At 68.7% G+C, this 808-nt stretch overlaps 1 protein-coding gene across 1 annotated transcript in view; it reads left to right on the top strand.

The window, feature by feature from the left end:
* The window catches only part of EPS8L1 (EPS8 signaling adaptor L1), a 9,802-nt gene that overhangs the window by 5,332 nt on the left and 3,662 nt on the right, over positions 1-808 (top strand). The window contains exons 10-12 of the mRNA XM_077756927.1: positions 61-149; positions 243-317; positions 404-545. Of these exons, the coding sequence (XP_077613053.1) occupies positions 61-149; positions 243-317; positions 404-545 (306 nt within the window). The remainder of the gene's footprint in view (positions 1-60; positions 150-242; positions 318-403; positions 546-808) is intronic.

The following is an 808-nucleotide window of genomic DNA, read 5'->3' on the forward strand; positions in this document are numbered from 1 at the left end:
CCCACTGTGTCTTTCTCTATCCCTGCCCCCCTGCCCCCCTGCCTCCCCCCCCACGTGCAGAGGGCCTCCTGACGCTGCGGGCCAAGCCGCCCTCCGAGGGCGAGTACACGGACGTGCTTCAGAAAATCAAGTACGCCTTCAGCCTGCTGGTGAGAACGCGTCCGGGCCGGGCCGTCAGAGGGCAGGGGGGGGCTAGCCTGACGTGCCCGCGCACTGAACCCCGCGCGCGTCGCGTCCCCCAGGCCCTGCTGCGCGGCAACATCGCCAACCCCTCCTCGCCGGAGCTGCTGCACTTCCTGTTCGGACCTCTGCAGCTGGTGAGGCGCTCCCGGCGGCAGGTGGGGTCGGGGTCCGACTTCGGGGGGCGGGGTGGACGGCTTGTCCACTGTCGAACTTCCGGCAGATCGTGGACACGTCGGGAGGCCCCCGATTCGCGAGTGAAGTGCGGCGGCCGCACCTGACGTCCGAGGCCGTGGCGCTGCTGCAGGACAACCTCACCCCCCGGGAAAACGCTCTCTGGACCTCGCTGGGGGACTCGTGGACCCGCCCGGGGTGAGGGGCGCCGGGACTGGGGGGACGGGGGGGGGCAGGGAGGATAGCTGCTGAGCTTAGCTAGAGGGTGCGACCGAAGCAACTGAATGAACCCAGGACACCCGACGGGAGGAAAGACCAGAGACCCCTGTGAAGGAGTGGGGAGCGGTGGGGTGCAGGAAAGGCCTGGCCTGCAGGTGGGGAGAGGGGGCAAGAGCAGAGCCAGACTTGGGGCGGAAGAGTCGGGATGTGCATAGAATCAGAAGACTCAGACCAG

This window comes from Crocuta crocuta, unplaced genomic scaffold (assembly GCF_008692635.1).
Source record: "Crocuta crocuta isolate KB4526 unplaced genomic scaffold, BGI_CrCroc_1.0 scaffold142, whole genome shotgun sequence".
Classification (NCBI taxonomy): Eukaryota; Metazoa; Chordata; class Mammalia; order Carnivora; family Hyaenidae; genus Crocuta; species Crocuta crocuta.